General features: G+C 37.0%; 1 protein-coding gene across 3 annotated transcripts in view; it reads right to left on the bottom strand.

Annotated features, from left to right (window-relative positions):
• Window positions 1–17,950, bottom strand: part of LOC137172174 (zinc finger protein 385C-like) — a 78,219-nt gene that overhangs the window by 44,960 nt on the left and 15,309 nt on the right. The window contains exon 1 of one of the 3 annotated variants that reach the window (XM_067576463.1): window positions 3,464–3,651. The exons of the other annotated variants lie outside the window; for them this stretch is intronic. Coding sequence (XP_067432564.1) covers window positions 3,464–3,479 — 16 coding nt within the window. The 5' untranslated portion in view covers window positions 3,480–3,651. Of the gene's footprint in view, window positions 1–3,463; window positions 3,652–17,950 lie in introns of those variants that run through there. 3 annotated transcript variants of the gene reach the window in all.

The raw sequence follows: 17,950 nt of genomic DNA, 5'->3' as shown, positions 1-17,950 counted from the left end.
GTCAGACGAGTGTGGGCCGTCTAACTCACTTTAAAGACTTCTGTATTGACGAGGCTCGGCTATTTATGGATCTAATGAATGGTGAAACCACCAGAAGTCAGTTTACTAATCTTCTAAAGCTGAGCTGTACATTGTTGTGACGTAAATGTTTGATCAGTTTTGTCTCTTTTTTAGTTGTGTGTCAAAACTGCTGCCAATCAGCTGTTGAAGTAACCACTGAATATTTACATTGATGTTTTAAAACCACATAGTTGATTAATGTGCACTGTGCTCATGAATAAACAAATAAACAACTCATTATCTTAAAGTTTGGCCATGATTTAGGCCAAAAACATTAGGATTCAGAATTTCTGCTACAATGTCAAAGAACAGTAGTTCCCAAGGTAAAAAAACAAAACAATCTTAACTCCTTCATTCACGGCCAACTTACTAGCTTTTATCTGGAACTTTCAGCCACATCTCATGGTCTTAGTCAGTAAATGGAGTTAACTTTGTTGTCCTGCTCCGTTTTATTGATCTTCCATACTTGGGTCATATGATGGTAACTGAGCCATCTCCATGACAACTTAGGCGACTTACAGACCATTTACTGACGCAGACAGTGAGATGCAGTTGAAAGCTCAGGAAAAAGCTGGTATGTCACTGTTGCATTAAAATTATTTTGTCAAAGTAGGTAAGGAAACTATATTGCAGCCTGTAAATATAAACACATTTACAAAAAATATAACAGAACAATGAAAAGAACAAATGAAAAACTATTGGATTGTTTTTAGTCTCTGCTCAAGGAAGAACCTGAATCAAACCACGAAGGTGTTGAAATGCCAGCACGTATATCTGTAATTTATTAGCTTATATGTTGAAATGTAGACATAAGTGTGTCAGATCCTGTGTTGTATGTGGCTTTGTAATATATAGACATGTCGTTTTTTTTTCTTTAGTTAAGAGAAAATGGTCCCAGATGGCGTTTCTGATGAATAAGAATTAGTGATGTACATACTACACCAGTAACTGCATTAATGTGACTAGTATCTTTGCTTTCACGTCAACAATTTATTTTTAATTGTGACATACTTGTATAAAATATAAATAAGCAATGATCGTCTCTTAAAAAGGCCCACTAGTTGGTCATATACTGTATGTACAGCAGCGTGTTGCTGCCATGACGACAAAAAACAATTTGCTCAGTTTACTGTCAGAACGAGACAAGAAACATTTTAACACGATCCTTGTTATGTTATTATTAGATCCTTTTCACGTGACAAGATGATTTCATGTTATAATGGCGTACTTTTCTCATAATTATTATACTAAATTATTCTGTTTTTAAGAAGAAATGTTTCTTGTATGAACAACATATCACTTATCTTGTCATATTGCAAAACTTTCTTGTTATTTCACAAAGTGAACGTATCTCAAAAAACCAAACTTTTCTTGTTATAACATGTAAATTTATAAAAAGAACATGCTATAATATGAAAAGAATCTTTTCATGTTGGCAGCTGTACACTGCAGTATATAACCAAACCAGCCTAAACACCCTTTTCCCATTAACCCTGCACAGCCTGCATGGGTGCTGGTTTTGAGTCCTGGCACTCTTTTTATAGCAAGACAAGCACAGTTCAGGTGGGGATGCCCTTTCCTAATTCATACTGTAAATTGCTGCCACTCATCGAAGTATAACTCATCATCCTCACTAGAACCACCCAAGCTGCTCCTCTCACTCATCTGTATGTGGTCAGCGGAAGTTGGCACCTGACAGTCTCATTACAAAACAGCTTTTAACAGGTTGCCTGTTGGCCAGCAGCTGCTGGTGGGTTTCTGCTGGCACTTACAGTCAGGGCTCCTCTGCCAGTCTGGCACCTGAGGGAGCAGCTGGAAACAGTCCAGTCCTCTGCTAAAGACCAAATGGCTACAAACACAATGAGAAACTGATGCTATATACACAGTGAGCTGAGTCACCTGGAACCTGCAGCTGAAGGTGCATTTAGATGTGAGTTAGAGTGAAATCGCCTCACAAAGTTATTGCAGATATTTTAACATCGCAATATATTGATTTTTCGTTTTTGCCAGTGTTGTCGTTGATCCCTATAGGATGTAATGACATATTTAGCTTTACATAACATCCTTCATAATGGCCTATTTGGATCTATAATGCACTGGATGGTATACTGGTGCAAAACTGTAGAGCCAGACTGGACATGATGCGTTTTATTGTATTTAATAAACAAAAAAGGTAAAATTGCGAGCATTTAATATGTGATCGCATTGTGCTCTGCAAACACTAGGAAACACAATTATTTTTGTCAGAATAAACTGAGTAGTCTTATTAACATGGAAGAGGACCATTAACCAAAACAACACTGCATATGAGCAGTTAACATTATTTAACTTGAATCAAAGAAAAGGGACACTTCACCAATTGACCAATTTAACATGAAAAAGCATAATTTCAAACTAAGTATGAGGATTAATTTGTACTTTGTGTCCAACACCAACACTAACACCATTATCTCCAACTTCAACCACTGTACAGGTAAACAGCTGAACAGTATAAAGTGTAGTTACATTGAAATTTACTCTGACATGACAGTAACATCCTGTAACTTACATTAATTAGAACAGGATTAATGTTCAGTCATTTGTGTTATTTGATTCTCACATCTTATTTGATGCGTCATTCCAACTATTGTTACAGAGGATTTAAACAGTAGACGGGAGGTGTCATTTTTGAATTGTTAACTTCTGTCAATTATTTTATTGATTAGTCGATTAGTCACTTGTTGTATAAAATGTGATAAAATTGTGAATTTACCAAAGCCCAACCTCAAATGTCTTGTTTTGTTCCGACCAACAGTCCACAACTCAAACATATTAATTTACTATCATAGGTGACTAAATTCTCATTTAATAAGTTGGAACAAGATTAAAAAAAATAATTAAAAAATGTCTCAAATCAATTGATTGGTTATCAAAATAGCTGGCGATTAATTGTTACAGCTCTAATGTTCACTTTAAAGATATTCTAGGTGTTAACAGTAGGTGAGACCTTCTAATCTTTTAAAGAACAGGAGAAAACAAAATATTTAAAACACAACTGAGCAGCATAAAAGACATAAAATGAAAATCAAACATAACATTTAGGATGACTAAATGAGGGAAAAACAAACAAACAACAAACAAGGACAAGACAAAGGACAAATTACTGCACTGACCCAATAAAGAAAGAAAACAGGACTTAATTGAGTGTGATAATGAACAAATGAGCAGAGGGATTGATGCTATAAATACTACATGCAACACTTATTGTACATGCAAAAGATGCAGAAAAATCCACATATCAGTGTACTGTTTTGTGCTGCCATACAACAATATTACAAGTTAATTGGAAATAGTCTGTAGAGCATCTTGTTAAAGGGATAGCGCAGTGTTTCTGACATGCAGTAAAGTGGTACAAGTTACTTACTGGCATTAATATCCATGCAGGAGACATTAGCTCAGTCCATATATCCTTCAGTCAAAAATATCCCGTCTAAGATTTCTCTGACTCATGGAGCTGTTTTGTTTCTTGGACAGTTTCATGATACAGAGAGCTCTGAGTGGTGCTCAAGCATCAGAAACTCAGTATCTGTATCTGTGAACACAGTATCTGCTGTGCTGTCCTTTTGGTAGTGAAGCTATCTGGCCCCAGCAGCTCTTTAAATACCAGCACTCATCAGCCTGTCTGGCTGTCGGTCCAGGATGAGAAAAGACCACATCAAAGCCAAGAATATAAAGCACAGGTCGTAAAGGCGGCTTTATGTCTCTCTCTGTTTCTATATATATCCTTTTATTTAACGAGGCATTGAGATTCAAATCTCTTTTTTAAGAGTGACGTGGCAGCATAAACATCGTTACAACAATAAACGCAAACAATACAAACAGATAAATTACTGTCACACAATACAAACGAGTGAACACAATATCCAGTTAATATGCAAAACAAGGTCAAGGACAAAAATCCAGTTAGGATACATAAACAGTTACAATTTTCTAAAACGATTTCAATAAAATTTAGGAGCAATCACATTTACCAAGAGCACTGTTTTCTTGATCCTTTAAAATTGATTTGAATTCCCTCATAGTAATGAGCTCTGACAATTTCAGGTCCTTCTGTACATTATTCCAGGAAGAAGTGGCAGCATATGACATGATATGATGTCCCTCATACAGCTGAAATCATACACACAGCAGCAAGACACAAGATACTTTACAAGGAAGCGTGTGTGTGTGTGTGTTTGCTTCACCAGATACAGAAAGCATCATGAGGATCTCTTTCTAATTGGTTAACAATCAATAAGTCATTTCCTGTTCTTATTGTATAAATACTATTATAACCATTGCATGTTTGATATCGATATCTAAGAATTTTTAAAAAAATGATAACAATATGTCGGCCAGTAAACAAACATACATCGATAAGGATTCCTCAAATTTGGTTATATTCAGTTATTGTGACCAATATATGTACTGAGTGGGATGTTATTGGTATTTATCTACAGTTTGAAAAGCTACAATTGTGATATATCAGTCCTGCTCTATTAAATATAGTTGAAGAAATCGCACTCAATCATACTGATTTTTAGAATCCTGAACTGTCCCGTGGAATAATAAAACAACACAATTATACGCACATCACAAAGCTATTAAACAACAACGATTAACAGCCCCAAAAGGAAAAGAGTAACGCCCGAAGACTTACTCCAAAGCCACAATTTTTTATTCAAATAGACAGTGTTTCAATCCATTTCGATATATAAATTTATATAAACACCCATTTTCTTTGAGTATCACTTTTTGGTCCTGAAGAGGTACTGTACTTGTTTTTTTTTAATTTACTACACCTAAAATATACTATCTTTACCAAGCGTCAAGAGTAATCTGTTTTTTTCAGCATGTGTAGCCTACAGTAGATGCATAGATTTTTCCCAGTAACTTGGTTTCCATCGTGCATGTAAACTTAGCAAATGTCTCATTACAAGTAAACATATTCCCTTGACCTGACTTCTCCACTTGAGCACAAAAAACCCCCACCATCAAACCTGCATATGCAACTTGTAAAATAATTCTAATTAATCATGTTTGTCACCACAATCAAGATAACTCCTGTTGACAATAGAAGATATAAAAAAACAGTTCACCTGCTTGTAAGTTTCATCTCTTCATTCAACACTCCACTAAACTTTCCCAGCCAACAGCATGCTCAACATCTCTGTTTTATAGCCTAAGACAGCTGCATGGAAATGACTTGTCAGCTTCATAAACTACTCTATCAAGGGACTCACTTGTCTCTACAGTGTAATGTTCTCCACGTGGGTGCCTGTATAAAGGAGCAATCACTCATTTTGCCCTGTGACATACATATGGTCCCAGACTGAACTTATTCTGTGTTAGAGAGTCAAAGGACGACGTTACGCCTCAGTGTGGAGTAAATCAAATTAACAGCTACAGTGTCAGAGGAAGAGGAAGCCAGTCGTAAATATTATTTCAAGATTGTCCTTTTGTTCATTGTTCATTGTTGTAGCTTTTTGTCTGTCCTATGTGTGATGCTGGAGGTTTTAGTTATCCCAGTCAGTATGAATTTTAGCCTGAAATAAAAACTGGAAGTTAGTACTCAAAGACAACTTTCTATATTTTTCTTCCTTTCAATGAGTTTCATGTGTTGAGCCGAACCAACAATGAACTCATCCTACTTAGAAGTATTGGCTGTGTATCCAAAGCCTGATATATCTTATTCCTCTGCACTGTGGACCTCCGTTGTTGTCCAAAAACTATTAAAAACACATCAATGAACCACACTGTTGCACTGGGTGACTACGGCAGTCCTGAGGTCTACGGCACAGAGGAATATGATATATCAGGCTTTGGGCACACATAATTAAAAGTAGGATGAGTTCATTGTTGCACATGAGTTTTGTTGACAATGAAAAAATATAGAAAATCAACCAGCTTTATGCTTTTAAAGATGTTATCCTGTCCTTTCAGCTACAGCTTATATACATCAGCTTTACTGCTACTGCCTAACAATGCATCCATGAAGGTCTTTTTAATGCTAATAGGGAAATGTGGGATGTTAGATAGAGCAGCAGCAGTCATACACAGTCCAGCCAGGTGGGGTACTGAGCTGACAGGCAGCTATTAAACTGGCACCTGTTCAGTCTGTGTCCCCTAAGCTGCTTTCCCCATCTGTATGATGTGCTGCCTGTCTTCATGTGCTGTGGTTTAACACCGGGGGCAAACTTGTTTATCACTGAGCTTTAACAATGGGAGGGCTGCTGCAAGAAAAGCTGTGCTGCTGTGAAGGGTAAAAGAGTTATTCCGTATAACCCACTAGAGCTGCAATGATTAGACAATTAATTGAGCCTGTCCTCCCAGGAACAACGCCAAAAACGACCTATAGTTACGTTTGAATGACAGATGCCATCTAGCAGCTGTATTAATTATGACCTGCAGACGTCTATATAAGCTGACAAATTTCTATATTTGGAGGTGGGGGGTTGGGTGGATGGATAGATCCTAATGTTAGATCCCATGTTTCAAGTGATCATTTTAACCTAAACCATGATCTTTCCTGACTCTAACCAAGTAGTTTTTGTGCCTAAACCTAACCAGACCTTAACCAAAGTGTTGTCACATCATAAAACATCATTATTTTTAAACAGTGATTAGTTATGGTTTTGGAAAGCACAGACATGTTGTCCTTTGGATTACTGCCGATAGAGGCGCCTAATTAGAAAACAGTCCTATGGGTCATTCTGGAGTGCATGATACAAATGACCTATGTGGTTGTCTAATTTGGAGGACTTGTTGAATTAATGGATTAGTCGATCAACAGAAAATTAATTGGCAACTGTTTTGATAATCAATTAATTGTTTCATTAATTTTTCAAGCAAAAATGTCAGACATTTGATGGTTCCAGCTTCTTAAATGTGATGATTTTCTGTCTTTCTTTGTCATATTTGATAGTAAATTGAATACTTCAATATTTCAGACTCTTAGTCAGACAAAAGAAGAAAATTTAAGACATTATTGTGGCCAGAAACTGTGAATGCCATTTTCTCACTATTATTTAACATTCCAAAGACTAAATGATCAATAATGAAAATAATCAGCAGATTAATCAATAATGAAGATAATCGTTACTTGTAGCCCCAGTTAGTTGTAGGTTTACAGTTTCAGTTTTGTAAAGAAAAGAACATTTTTAAATAGCATTGATTATACGATCAAATCACTTGTCAACGTCTGGATAATTGTCCTGTATCTCTCAACAGGGAATTGTACAGCACAAGACTCCTCTATATATAGCTGCACTTCCCTTCAAGAGTACATCTATTAAACTATAAAGACCATATCATTATGTTAAGTTTTTTTATTCCTTAACTGTACACTCTGTCCGTCTGTCTCTATACATACAATTGAATGCAATTGAAGCCTGTTGAATGCATGATAATCACACAAGTACAAGGTGGCCTAGGAATACATTTCAGAGAAACAAGTCCTCTGTTTAGACTGGCCTTTCAGAATGAAGACAGAACAAATCCAACACCCCTCCGGGCTCTTAATCCACCCAGACCTGTGAACTTTTGCAGCTCTTTCAGTTCTGCCATCTAAGAAGTTTTCCTGGAATGGGCAGGTCTAATCCAGCTGTGTTAAGCGGCGGACCAAGGTCTTCAAGTCTTCAGCACTTCTATGCAAAGCATTGAGATGTTTTGACAAAGGCATATGCACTTTTAAAAATGGCATTGTTCCAGACACTCGGGCCGAGATGAGTTCCCTTCTCCGCAACAGCTGTCATTACTGTTCCATTACGTCGGCAACAGACGACAGCAGATGATGCGCTCGGCCTCACGTGGACAAACTGGACAGCGGAGGAATATGAGTAATAATCTTGTTGCTTCTAGTAATCACTACATAGGATATATTTACTGAGTGATGAGTGCTGAAATTTCAGATGATCATTATATCCACAGCTGACACCCCACACATAACTTATATCACCAACATTCACAGATCTTTTGAGTCTTGACAGTCTGAATGGATATTGAACATAAATACAGAACAACAGGTGGACTACAATTAGGGTTGTGTTGCTAGGCAACCCTGCACATCCTGTGTGAACATGAATGTGAACTTTTTTCCACACAAATTGCAGCGCAATTATGCTGTGATTTGTACAGAAAAGGCAAAGAAATTGACAAAGCCAAATTTAAGTGAATGGTAGATAAAGAAACACAGACTGTGAATCTGCAGAGAGAGCTTGAGGTGAGTGAACTCTACAGTGTGTATTGATCACTGCGCTGAAACCTGGATGAACTAGATTATAGAATAATACTCTCTCAGTTGTGGTGCACTGTGCAATTTTCATGGTTGCTCACCACAGGTTTCTTCTTTCACATTATAAAGTAGTGGTACGTTTATGTACTGCACACAAGTCGTAGGGAGGTGGTAGAGGTGGATGGCAGGCTTGCAAAGCACAAGACTGTTACAGAGAAAAATAAAGGATAGGTTCACAATTTTTCAAGTCTGTCCTAAAACAATAGTCAGGTGCCCAAACGAACACTGTCACATTTTTCTAGCTGTAATTATTCCTCCTGTCCATACTGACCACTAAGAGATCCCTTCTTAATTCACTTGGAGGGCTCAAGGAAGTATAAATGCACACAACTGAGACACATTGACATTCAAAAACACACACCGCAACCCTCAGAGCAACACACACACACACAGACAATATACACACTGTACATACGGTATAGACACAACTGTGTTGGTATACATAATCCCGCAGCATGAGTGGCCCTTTGTGTGTCAGATCTCTATGACTAGGTCATTTGCAAATGTTCCACTCATATAATGCAGTGATTCACTCTGTTAGGTAAGTGAGTGGGAGCTGTTAACAGGGTGCATATTTTTAGTCTCTATTTCCCTTGGTCTCCACTGGTACTGGAAACACGGGGCAATAATGCTGTGTCCATGCGTGTGGTTGTAGGTAACGTGAAGGTGGTGACACATACTTTTTTTAAAAAGGCAACTCTGTGAATGGAAGAGTAAAATAATTAAACTAGAACAAGGATGCATTCAAGAGGCCCAAAAATGATATATAGTTATGTTTGAGTGACAGATTTCATCTAGCAGCTGTAGTAATTGTGACCCGGAGCAGCGGCGCAGTGGAGATGACGTATGTCGACAAATTTACGCTTTCAGAGCAGGAGATGATGGAGGCATTAACGCAACAGTGGACTTTGCCAGAGAAGACTGCTGTCCGCTTCCCGTCTCCAACTGCAAGTGTCACATCTCCAACCGTGAGTCGTTCCCCTAACCTTAACCCTGTGGTTATTTTTATAGCCATGACGACAAAGGTCGCCTAACTTTAAGTAGTAACTTTAAACCACAGCACATGTTTCTCCTACCTTAAAAAAGTGATCATTTTAACCCTAATGATCTTTCCCTCAAGCTAACCGGACCATAACCATAACTGTAACCTTGATAAGGAGAAAATCACAGGATACACAGGTGTTTTTACAGATATGGGACATAAAATGCCTCTTACATCACAATATCTTCAGTGTATAATCAATTCAAACAAAGGTTTTGTGTTATTCTTGGAAAATTCACTATTTGCTATCCTGCAAGACAACAAAAGATTTGAACTCTCAGTACATGACAAGTTGTTTTAAGCTAATGGCTAGATTTCATTATAAAGTGATCATTTTAACCCAAACCATGATCTTTCCATAAACCTAACCAGATCTTAACCATATCACATCATGAAACATAATTATTCTTTGGTTTTGGAAAGCACAGACAAATGATGTTGTCCTGCTGATTACTGCTGATAGAATTAGCGGCGCCAGATTAGAAAAAATGCTCCTATGTGTTGTTATAGAGGGTCAAGCGGCGTATTTGGTCATTTAATTAGGACGACTGCTGCATCGTACTGTACTCATCCTGTGAACTTCAAACGGCATGTCAAATTTAATTATTTATTTATTATTTTGTCATTGAAAATGTTTCTTTCTCCAACATAAAGAAAATATTTCTGCCATATCTCACTAAACGTGGCACATACTGTCTCTACATAAATTAAAAAGGATGACAGACAGTATAATGAACGAAGTGCGTGACTGGAATGGGATGGGCTTCTGGATAGTTCCAGTTATATCTGATGTTTAGTGCACGAAAATAATTATTATGGCAACAATCATAAAAATAATTTGTTACAGTATTTTCTACTGGGAAAAAAATTAGAAATAATATTGGACAGAATTTGGTGCAGCAAAATGTTTTATGTGATGCTGACTCAGACTCAAAACTTGTTTATTTAGCAAATCATATGAATGTCTTTCACAATAAAGACAAAACAAGATGCTGCTGAGCCCCAGTAGCATTCATGTAAAAAAGCACAATCACACACACACACACACACACACACACACACACACACAATCTGAGATAGCTTGGCTGAGTTCCCAACAAATGTCTGTACATGTTTGGCATCCATCTTGTAGACACCTCACAGCAATCACCAGATAACACACACACACACACACACACACACGCGCGCGCGTGCACACACACACATGCACACACACACACACACCACTCTCTGTAACAGGAGATTAGGTCCAATGTTAAACAAAGAGGCAGAGCAGGTTTCTGACATGCCAGCTCTTTAATTAGACCGCTGGTATCTGACAACATACATACACATGCACGCACACACACACGTACACACACACACACACACACACACACATAAACCCTCTCTAGATAAGCGTCCGTGTAATCCGAGTTGTTTGTCCATCTAGTGTTTGTCACAGTAAGATGGTGAGACAGTCAGATAAGAGGAGGAGCAGCCAATCAGCTGTCACCTTCTCTGATACATTTGGACGCTCCACAGGACCAGACAGCCCTGCTTTCTTCCTCCTCTGGATGAGTATTATACTATATTTGACAACACAGGCAACTAAACCAATCCAATAAGCTCTCTGAATAATATATCCTATCCAGTGGGGACCAAACAAATTAATTGGTTTAAGCGTTTTCCTCATAAAAACGACACAAGAAATTAACATGTTTGTTTATTTTGCTTTGATTTGTGAAGGACTCCTGAGGCCACACGCATAAAACTCTTTTTTCTTGACTAGAACTGTGTGTACGCACAAAGCCAGGAATATGCATTATTTTTGTCAGATTAATAAAGCTGTGCTGGTTCTGTTTTATACATTTCAGTGGTTGTGAAACTGAGCGCACGTACACAAGCATCATTTCTGCTCCCACAATTACTACAATTAGCCATGGATGGATGAAGACACACCCTTCACCAGCTGTTTTAATATCAATTCACCTTCTCCACCAGTCTGTACGCCAGTCAGTGAAAGAAACAGGAAATAAAAAAGTACCGTTTCACCAACAGCTCTTTATATCATCCATATCATTAATTCATCAAATGGACCCATAAACCATAATTGGCAGTGATATCTCAGAAATGTAATCAATGATTAGTTTGTAGCTCTCATATCTAAACCAACTTTACAACTTGTGACACAACTACGGATAAAATAAAAACAATATTAACAGCAAAATAAAATGTTGACTCCTATATAAATTAAAAGAATGATAAAAATGAATCACACAAAAGTTAAACATTAATCAATGTTACTTTAATAAATTCTCCTTTGATTGGCATTTTACAAATCTGTAAACGCAAAAAACAATCATGCAGTCAGTGCAGCTGGTTGTCAACCTAAACAATATTTTACTAAAAGATGTCTCTCATCTTATATTTAACTTTGTCACATCACCCTCAGATTGCTTTAGAAACACACGTGTACACCTGCCCATTCTGTTTTTATAAATACCAGTTTATGTGTGTTGGCGTTGCATTGTTTTTGTGTGTAGGTATTGTTTATGCATGTAGCCTCAGGTGTGGGATTTTAGTACTGGGGAAATGTTCTTATATACAACTCAGTAACTGTAGCTTATACAGAAGTCACATATCACTATTGGCATCAACAAAACAGTAACTACAACCTTGATAAGGAGAAAATCACAGGATACAAAAGTGTTTTCATAGAAATAGGAAGTAAAATGCCTTTAACACCATGGTGTCTTCAGTGCATAATCAATTCAAACAAAGCTGATCATTTAGTGTTATTCTGGGAAAATGTAAGGTTTAGTATCCTTGAAGACTACAAAAAATTTGAGCTCTCAGTGGTACATGACTAATTGTTTTATTCTAATGCTAGATTTCATGTTTATAAATGCAAGTTTATGAGTAAAAAACTTTATTGTATTTACAAAGGAGGTCAAACATATATATAATATAGCAATTAATTTCTCTATGAATCCAAAAACACGTTTTAAACTCAATTTTTTTGGATGAATTGCAGCCCCCTAGTTTAAAACGATTAAACATGTTAAGTTTGTCAGCATGTCAAATTGTAATTATTCATCATTTTATTTTATTATTAAAAATGTTTCTTTCTCCAAAATAAAGACTGAACGTGGTGCATACTGATGAATGATGTGAGTGAATGGAATGGGATGGGTTTCTGGATAGTTCCAGTTATATCTGATGTTTAGTGCACAAAAATAATTATTATGGCAACAATCATAAAAATAATTTGTTACAGGATTTGCTATTGGGAAAAAAATCTGTAATAATATTAGACAGGATTTGTCATCTGTGAGGAGTTACCCCCATAAAAACAGAAATCTGGTGCAGCAAAAATGTTTTATGTGATGCTGACTCAGACTCAAAACTTGATTATTTAGCAAATCATATGAATGTCTTTGACAATAAAGACAAAACAAGATGCTGCTGAGCCCCAGTAGCATTCGTGTATGTCTACGGGGTCTCGTGACCCCTTAGATTAAATTAGTAACCCAGAAAATCAGCTGCACCCAGTGGTACAAAAGTATCCTTATCCTTACGTAATAAAATTTTACTTACTTACTTACAATGAACCAAAGCAGTGTAGGCAAAATATCCTGTAATAAGGAATTGTTTGTTTTCCCAACAACAGAGAAACGTTACAAGATCAACCTATAAGAGCCAGAATATCCATCCATCAATTCTCAATACCTGTTTATTGTTTTTTTTTTCATTTACAGCTACTAGTTTCTGACTCAGCTAAACCACTGAACCACCAAGAATTATTAGAATACGTCCGGCTTATAGAAACACAAGCAGGTCAGACCTGCACACACACACCTACTCTACACAGACCATCATGCACTGACACCCCAGTGCACTAGTGTATATGTGCTTAAGTATCATCAGATTTAGGAGGATATAATCATAATCATATAATAAAAATCATATACAGTACCATACTATATTACTATACAGTATATTACAAAACTGCATCTTTTAAATTGTCTAAATATTACCAGTGTTTTCTTGAATGGTATAGAGGCCACATTTTGGCACAAACTGTTAAACATTTCTCTAATCGGAGGAATCCAACGACCATGCCTTTTTTTGAATAAATCCCTGTCCTTGTACTTCTCTTTTCAGAGAAACCTTGACACATTTGCATAAATTTGTGAACAGTAAACAGTGCTGAGGTAGGTCACAGTCAGGAATGACAAAATGTAATCTTCTTCCCCCAGGTGGAGTCTCTTAAAACGAAGAGTCTAGCATGTGGCCAGGCGGACAGCTGAGATTTACTGTCACATGGTGAAGAAAGTAAACACACACTGCAGAGAATTTGTACTGGACAGTTTCTAGTTTTACCAGAAAACTACTATATTTTCTCATACACATGTAATTTAATATTTTAGCCCATTTATTACAAAACACTGTACAGTATATTATTGTATACTTTGTATTACTGACTATTTTTCAAAGCAAATCAACTATGGACTATTGAATTGTTGTTTCACCACCTTCCAAGTGGCCATTAGTCTCCATTCATTTCCTTATTGTCTGAACATCAATTTGCTTGAAAATTGTGTCAGTCAAGTAATTCATCACAATAAACATCATGTTTCATTATATTTTTGTCAAAGCTACATTATTATTGGATGACAATGTCACAAGAAAGAAAAAGCAGCATGCAGCATTCACAGTGTTTCAAGTTTTTAAGTCTCTACAAGCCTATTTTCATACCATTAAGAGAATAATTTCAAATTAATTATCCATTGTCAACTATTTTTTCAACTGTTTGTCATGCTTTAAAAACATCTTGTCATATCTGTCATATATTTTAAAGAAAATAGGCAAAAATATGAAAAAACACTGGCAAGACCCTTCACTGAAGTGCAGATTTGGCATCATTCCTCCACCACAGTTATATTTTCGCTGCAAAGATTACGCAGATGATGCAGTACCTCATGTGACAGTATACCTGAATAACAAGAGATGAGTCCCTGCCATGTTTAGTACCCAGTAACAGGACATAAAGGATATAAGAGTGGACACCTCATTGTGGCTAAAATCTTTGGTAAGCATCCAGCTCCATGATAAAAAAAGGAGTAGAGGACATGGGATCAAGCCAAGGACAAGAGTGGTGCAGAAGGAAAGGAGAGGAGAGGAGATGAGAGGAGAGGAGAGGAGAGGAGGCAAAAAAGACAAAAGCAAAATGTGGGATGTGTTGGTTAAAGGGTGAATAAAAGAAAAAATGAGAGCGGGCAGAGGCACAAAAGAGACAGAGATTTATATTTAAGGAGAATCTAAATAGGAAAGGATGATTTTGAGATGTTTAGCTAAAGGCAGAACGACAAAAGATTAAAGCAATTTGAATATATAAGCGAGGGAAAAGCAATAGGTAGACAAACCAGTAACAACAGCAGATAATGGAAAGTAAATTATGAGCTGAAATGGGGCTATATGACAAATGGGAGAAGTGGAACGATGGGGGGAATTGAGGACTTTTTTTTTTATCTGGAGGGAGGAACTGCAATCCCACCAAGGGCAACAGCAATTGTGGGCATCTGTCATCGGCCATCTGGGAGAGCCCTAAGGCTGCTGTGGGGACCAAAGCAAATGTGACCTCTGCATGAATGACAGCAGTGTACTGGAGCACCAACAGCGCTTTTAGTCACATGCAAACACTGGGGGGAAAAATCAAGAACGAATGGATAATTTGAATTTGCTTATAGTCTAATAGAAAAATGCAATAAATCACAGCGTTCAATATAAGGCTTTCTAGTCAAAACAACTGATAAATCAAACAATTAATTAGTTTTGTTTTAAAATGCAATGCTGTCAGGTTGTTGAGCAGAGTTTTGTTTTGGTACTCTAAATAACACTCTAAATAGGTCAAACAAAGCTCAATTTTTCCATTCAAACTCATTTCAAAAATGTATTTCTGTTTGTTTGTTTTTGTGGCGGTGAGAGACTGGACAGGAAAACAGACGGAGACGAAAGCTCCCTGCCTGAATCAAACCACTCAACCACCAGGATGCCCAAATTAAAATGTTAAATAAAATGAAAATGCAAAACAGAAAGAGCATTCTCAGGCTGTACTGAACGTGTACAAAGTCATGGCACCAAGATGATTTAATTAATCAAACTAAAAGCAACAAAAATATGATGTGAAATTCAAAAGAATAAAAAAAGTAAAAGTAAAATAGGCACAGCTGCAAGCTAAAGTCATTTGGTGCTAAATAAAAGAGGTTTTGATAACAAAACTTTGATGATAAATCTGTTAAATCTGTGACAAATTACCTCTTTAATCTTTCATTGTTCAGTTCTCAAACCAACCAACATACTGCATGCCAGCAAATGCTTTTCATATAACTAAATGAAGTTAGATTGAAAGATTTTTGATTGGTTGAGAGCCATTAAATGTGTTGAGGAAGTGCTGATTATAACGAGATGGATTAGTTGTGACTACTGTGCTGTTCTCCTTCTCTGACAGGGAAAGGTGGCCTGTTGAAGGAATCAGCCTGCAATCAGCTGTAACCCATCCATCCATCCATCCATCCACCCATCCATCCATCCATCCATCCATCCATCTTTTCATCCTTCCTTCCTTCCTTCCTTCCTTCTTTCCATGCTTAAAACAATGCTGAGTCCGAAATCACATGCTATGCACTACATACCCAATATGTGTACTATCTTTCAACATACTTTTGTGTGAATAAACAGAAGTATGTATTTTTTTCTGAGGCACTGAGCTGTAATTATCACATCAATTCCTGAGAGCTTCCTTGCTGGTTGGATATGAGTAACCATGGTAACTCGTACCAACCATAAAGTCTGAACTAATTTTAAAAATATATTACACCTAGCCAAGTGAAACCTTACTTAATTTGAAGTGTTATTGACGTTACGCCAGAGATGCCTTGGTCGATGGCGCAAGCCCCACCCCTATTGTCTGTTTTGTTGTTGTCGTCGTCACTACTGCATTGCATTGTGGGATATTTATGCCAGCGTAGTGTCCAGTACTTGCATACTGTAATATTTCCACAGAAATAGTATGCAGATCACGTTCAGATCACATGTTAGTATGGAATTTTGGATGCAACACAAGACTTGACCTACATTCTGTTTAATAGTTATAGATAATAGTAGTAGTAATAGATAAACTTAACAAAGCAGGTCTATTACAGGAATTAGCATGGCTACTACAGGGACGTAAACACACTGGCTGCCTGGTGGATTCGTATTGTTACCAGAAAATTGTTGTGCATCCATTGTGTGCAAATCTAGGCCCCCTGTGCTTATTCAAATTATATATAATTGCAGCATCTGCTATATTATGTGTTGAACATGAAATTTAAAGGAACTTTTTGGAGGGCAGTAATGGATTGGAAACCTCACTACATAATATTTGGCAGACTTACTTAATGGTCCAGCCAAGAACAATTCATTTATTTTACTGACTGTCTGAGTCACTCCCCATTGTAAAGATGTGCATGAGCAAGTTGAGGATTTCTGTCTCTCTAATCCCCAGATTTTAAAAAAATGACATTCAGTGTGTCACGACCACTGTCCAGGGTGCTGATTCTGGAGATTCTGGGTGTTGTCTTGTGGGCTGAAATCCTTCTGGGGATAGTTTGCCTTGACTGATTAGCCTCATTATTTGCCTCACTTGTTTAGCTCACTATATACACCTTGTTCCAGATTCTGGTTGCTGAGTTGGAGATGCCACCAGCAAGCTACCTTTGCTCGAGTCTGTTCTGCCCCGATGAAGGGAGTTATTTTTGTGAAATCAATGTCTAATGTCAGTGGTCAGTTCAGTTAGTTTTCTCTGCCCATTCTGTTTTTTGTTCACTCCAGCAAAGATCTATGTAAAGTTTCTGTAGTCTGAAATGACGACGTGGTGGTGATGTGGTGTTTTCTCTGCACTTGGTTCTTGTTAAGCAACACTACACCCAGACGCAAATTGTGAGGTACAGGATTTGTTCAGAAACAAAAAAATCTGCACACTGAACATTGCAAGCTATCCAAAATTTAATGAAGTTACATTTGACTCTCAAGCCGTGTGAACAAAAAGCCAGCTTTAGATACAGATAAAAATGACAGCTCCACCTACATTTAGGAGATCACATGATGCATAAAAGACCCATCATCCAAAACAATATACCATGTACATAAAAACATATTAGCCAAATTTAGGCTAATCACAAATTTGTTCTTTCTATTTATAGTATAACCCCAACATTGCAAAGATTATTCTGTTACTGTACATTTGTAACAATGTGAACTGGAAAAATGTATGTTGGTGGTATGGACTACAACCTATTTTTACAACCTTATTTTTTTACAATTATGTTTTTTATGTACATAAAATGTGTTTTTTTTGGTATCATGTAATCTGATTTTTTTAGCATCTGCTTTTCAAATGTAAATATTTGCTGGTTTTCTTATTCTAGTAGTAAATTAAATACGTTGAGGTATTAGACTGTTGGTCAGACAGAAAAAGTTATTTGAAGACGTCACTAGTTGTCTGGCTGGAC

The sequence above is a fragment of the Thunnus thynnus genome, chromosome 20 (assembly GCF_963924715.1).
Source record: "Thunnus thynnus chromosome 20, fThuThy2.1, whole genome shotgun sequence".
Lineage (NCBI taxonomy): Eukaryota > Metazoa > Chordata > Actinopteri > Scombriformes > Scombridae > Thunnus > Thunnus thynnus.
The sequence above is the reverse complement of the archived record's forward strand: the minus strand, read 5'-3'. Positions and strand labels throughout refer to the sequence as shown.